The sequence below is a fragment of the Alosa alosa genome, chromosome 13 (assembly GCF_017589495.1).
Source record: "Alosa alosa isolate M-15738 ecotype Scorff River chromosome 13, AALO_Geno_1.1, whole genome shotgun sequence".
Classification (NCBI taxonomy): domain Eukaryota; kingdom Metazoa; phylum Chordata; class Actinopteri; order Clupeiformes; family Clupeidae; genus Alosa; species Alosa alosa.
In genome coordinates this window covers 31,982,430-31,987,131 of record NC_063201.1, presented here as the reverse complement: position 1 = coordinate 31,987,131, position 4,702 = coordinate 31,982,430, and the positions used below count along the sequence as shown (strand labels likewise).

The 4,702-nt window shown below is 39.4% G+C and overlaps 1 protein-coding gene across 1 annotated transcript; it reads left to right on the top strand.

The window, feature by feature from the left end:
* Nucleotides 1-421: 421 nt before the first annotated feature.
* LOC125306536 (protein Bouncer-like) lies at nucleotides 422-2,409 on the top strand (the record flags this gene model as incomplete). The annotated part of the gene is made up of 3 exons (XM_048261952.1): nucleotides 422-575; nucleotides 723-842; nucleotides 2,084-2,409. Coding segments are annotated over 3 exons (480 nt in total), but the record flags the coding sequence as incomplete, so codon positions are not given.
* Nucleotides 2,410-4,702: the final 2,293 nt, after the last annotated feature.

Sequence of the window (4,702 nt, the reverse complement as noted above, 5' to 3'; positions counted from 1 at the left end):
TATTAACAAATTCAATCAGGCCTCTTCACTGTGCTGCTTTTGGAGAAGAGTCAAAAGTCAGTCCTCTGTTCTTTTTTAGTGTGTATAAACATGTATGGACAGTTCAGCTCTATGTGCAACTGTTTTAATAAATTGCATCAAATAACAAAAAAGGCTCTAGCTTCAGAAGACCAGTAATGGGTGAAGGGCTCTGTAAATTCCTCATACAGTATACCCATTGAAATTCATCTTCCTATTGCTGGAATGAAAATTAAGTTACACATCTTAGGGTGGGGACATTTGAGGATCATCACCGATTGGACTAAGAAAGCACACATCAGGACATTTGATGCAAGAAGAGCAAACAGACTAAGGACAGCACAGCTGAAAAGCTAAACACCACTGGTTTTTGGTTCAAACCAAGCTTTGGGATTTCAGATAACTGGAACTGGAAAACATCTACCTAACAAGGATCTGCGTTCAACTTTTCTACTCTACATTCTACGCCAAAGTAGTCACAGAGAGACCAGAGAACGAAAAGATTATGTCTCGCCTTCTGTGCCTCCTCATTCTTCTTTCTCTGTTTCCAGTTGTGGGTAAGTGATGTCAGACAGATAGAAAGTTCAACAGAAACATGAGTCAGTGTGTGTACTTTTGTTGTGTAACTACATCTTTTAATACCTGAAGTGTTGTATCATGATGAAAAGCACTAAATTTTGTAGTATTGCCTATCATTTTTGCAGTACCTCTGTTTTGCTACACATGTGTGTTTCCTGCTATTTCCCCGCTCAACTGCATCCGGTACCCTCAGAAGTGTCCTCCAGGCCACCAGTGTCTCTCAAGCAGAGCAGTAGGACAACGAGGTAAACGCAGGTTGCCCACATGTATGCATCCTCCACCATACATTATGTCCTTGTTTTTAGAACACAAGACCACTTAAACTGACAACTGGAGAAAAAAAAGCTGTCCAATTAATGCATTGAAAATTCACTCGGAACAATCACATTCATATATTGACATCATGACAATGGCAGATTTTTGTAATGTCAGTTATAGTGGGAAAAAATATGTTTCATTATTGAGGAGGACTTAGGTTTAGATTCTCTGAATTTGTCATTGCTGTGGACATACTGTAATATTATTGTCCTCACAGTTAGGGCTGCACAATTATCACAATATGAACCAACACGATTATCTAATTACAAAAGCTACAAATAATCGTGCAGTTAATCTTGTCACATTTATGACTTTTATATTCATGTCATCCTCCTTGACTGTGCCACTTGCCATTGGTGAGCGTGCATAGTGCGTAAGAAGCACAGAACTTCTGATTGTTGAGCTTCACAGATAATCAGGAGTGCTGTGCTTCTCATGCACTAGGCGTGCTCACCAATGAGAAGTGGCACAACTTAGAAACATTTGGAATATTGAACTGAATCAATTCATTGACATTCAAAAATCATATCGCAAATTGCAATATCTCTTTAAAAAAAAAATCACAAATAGATATTTTCCCCAATTTGTGCAGCCCTCACAGTGCATAGCATCAACAGACTAAAATTTGACAAATACATTGTTGGCAGTGACTGTATTCTATGATAAATCCCATAGAGAATAGACTGAATATTACAGGTTTTACAGATTATATAGTGTTACAATGAAATAAAGTAGGTCACTGGAGAATCAGTACATTTTATGAAGAGTTCAGAATGAAAACCCTCCATCCACCTCCATCGAAAATGCGACAATGATGGTGAGTGAATGCTCTCCACACATAGTATACGTTATTCAAAAATTTAGCTTCAAAACCCGCTAAATACCACTCTTTTTTTCCTGGTCTGAAATATCAATTTGTAAGCAAAAACCTATAGGAGCCTGATAAAATGCTCATTTAAAAGAAAAGTAGTCAGACGGATTTAGAGGATTTTGCATCTGAACTCTTCAAATGATCCTCAGAAGAATCAGTCCTAGATATGGTTTGAGAGATTTACTGGGCCTCATAACATTAGGCAATATATTTATTGTGAAATATGCTGTGCGTATTGATGATCAACAAGAAACACGTTTGTTTGTGTTGCACTTTGTCTTCTTCATTGCAAAACAGGAGACATCAAGGTTGTACTGTATGAGAAGAGCTGCATCCTCTCATCCTTATGTGGTCTTACGGGAGAGAAATATGCTATGGGTCTGAACTTCACCTTCACAAATGAATGCTGTGATACTCACCTGTGCAATGCAGCCCCACCCACCAGCAGAGGGCCCCTCTGGGCAGGCACAGGGCTTTCTCTTCTCATCTTCTTACTTCAGTGATCTCTGTTAACCTCAAGGTTAAGTCACTATTACAAATATGATGATGCTAAAGCTATATGGTCTACTTGTATTTCTTCAGCTTCAATGAAATTCAGTGTTGATTTGTAGGGGTGTTCAGGCAAAAAATAAATGTAATTCAGTACTTCATTTGTACAGTTATTCAGTTGTTTGAGATAACGTAAAAGAATCATGTAACAAAGGGCAGTTTTTACATCTATGTTTCAGAACCTGATCCAGTCCAACGGGTCTTGCATGATGCACCTCCTGCTGGAGGATGGAGAGGGGGTCGTGGCGAGGGGTGGGGGACTTTTTCAATATAGTAATGCCATCTATCAGTCCAAAGTTTGGAATGTCCTAATTCAATTGAGATTTATTGTGAAGATCATGATTATTCACATTAGTGATTCTGGTTTTCTACTGGCCATATTCTCTAATGTGTTTCTCAAATCTGCGCAGTTACACACTTTTCAACCTATGCACATTCTGCCCTTGACTTAAGTCTGTCATTTCAAGGTCAGTTAGGCACTTAAGGGCGCAGCAACCCTAAAATCTAGGCATTTCATATGTACACTTCCCTTAAATTCTCCTGCTGACTTCTGCACTTCTGAGGGCTGTTTGAAGTCAAGTGGCACTACAAGGTGAATCGTATTGCGCTTGAAGTTGGGAGTAGGCCTAGTTCTAACTACATGTAGGCTAAATGTACGAACAACGTTACAAAATAACATTCCAGTATCAAATGTGGCACTTGTTTGGATACTGGAGCTTACTGACAGAGCAGTTTCAGTTTCAACTTGACGTGAAGTCAATGATCCATACTTGCGGATGCCAAACTCCCCCCAAAAAGGGGTAAACAGCTTCAGAACTATCTTTGCAAACTTCAGAACTATCTTTAGCCTTTTCTTGTTGCTAGTGCTGAACAAATGTGCAAGCACATAAAACACCAGCATAAAAGAAGATATGTTTCCCCTTATCATTATTTTATAAACATTTTCAACCACACACCCACAAAGGAGAAGCTGATAGATGTTGAAAGGGTACCAAAAAAAGAGACCCCATGAGGCCGACTGGACTGGGATCGTTCATGTTGTGCACTGCACTGTTCTTTATATAGATCTTTCTAAAGAATGAATAGGGCATTTGACCTCTGTATTATTTTTAAACCTCAGTGAAATGGATTACTGAAAGTTCATAGACACTATTAACTTAAAACAATCAAAAATAAAATAAAAAAATACACTGCCCCCAACCTGCTGGTCCTAAAAAAACATTTAAAACACAGCAGCTTTATATACAATTGTGTATAAATAAAGATGTTGAGGGAAGAGGATTTGAGGTTATTTGAGGGAAGAGGATTTGAGGTTATTTGGGATTGTAACTGAGCTTGGAACCAGACAAATCTCAGAGTGCATTTGAATTTGCCTGGGCACATCTATCTGATCTCTCCATTCAATCTGCCAGCCAGCAGAGAAGCAGCCAGGCAGCTACAGTGCTACTGACAGTACTTGGTGACCTCAACACGGAGATCTATGTACAATGAGGCCCATAAGTATTTGAACCCATGCTAAAGTTGACTAAAAAGAGGAATATAAAATTATCTTTTGGAAATTGATCTTAATGCCTTAAGTAAAAAAATGAGGAAATATCCAACCTTTAAGGACACCAATTGTGAATTAATAATGCATCATAAATAAATAAATGTTCTTCCTTAAAATACAGGGGGCGGCCACAGCCATGGTGAGACTGGCTGAGGCACCTGCACCGTACGCCGGCGACCCGGGTTCGATTCCCGCCCCGTGGTCCTTTCCAGATCCCATCCCGACTCTCTCTCCCAATTGCTTCCTGTCATTCTCCATTATCCTGTCAATTAAAGGCATAAAAAGCCCCAAAAATATACTTAAAAAAAAAAAAAAAAAACTACAGGGGGCATATGTATTTGCACCCCTACGTTAAATTCCCATAGAGGAAGGCAGATCTTTATTTTTAAAGGCCAGTTATTTCATGGATCCAGGATACTATGAATCCTGATAAAGTTCCCTTGGCCTTTGGAATTAAAATAGCTCCACATCATCACATACCCTTCACCATACCTAGAGATTAGCATGGTGTGTATTTCAGTTAGCCTATTGGCTGGTTTGATTTGCATTGAGCTCAATGAGCATCAAACCAGCTAATAGGCTAACTGAAACCACACACTGCTAGAGCATTTGTTAATGGCTGGTATTTTAGCATTTTCCCAGAAAAACACAGGTCCATGTAAGCATCAAAGCAACAAGCTACTTCCACAACTACAATGTCTGGGGTGTTTGGGGAATCTCTAAGGACAATTCTTAAGAGCACTTGCGTTGCGCAGATCTCTCTCTCTCTCTCAACACGCACGCACGCACACACACAAAAAAGTGTGGAGGAACGTTGA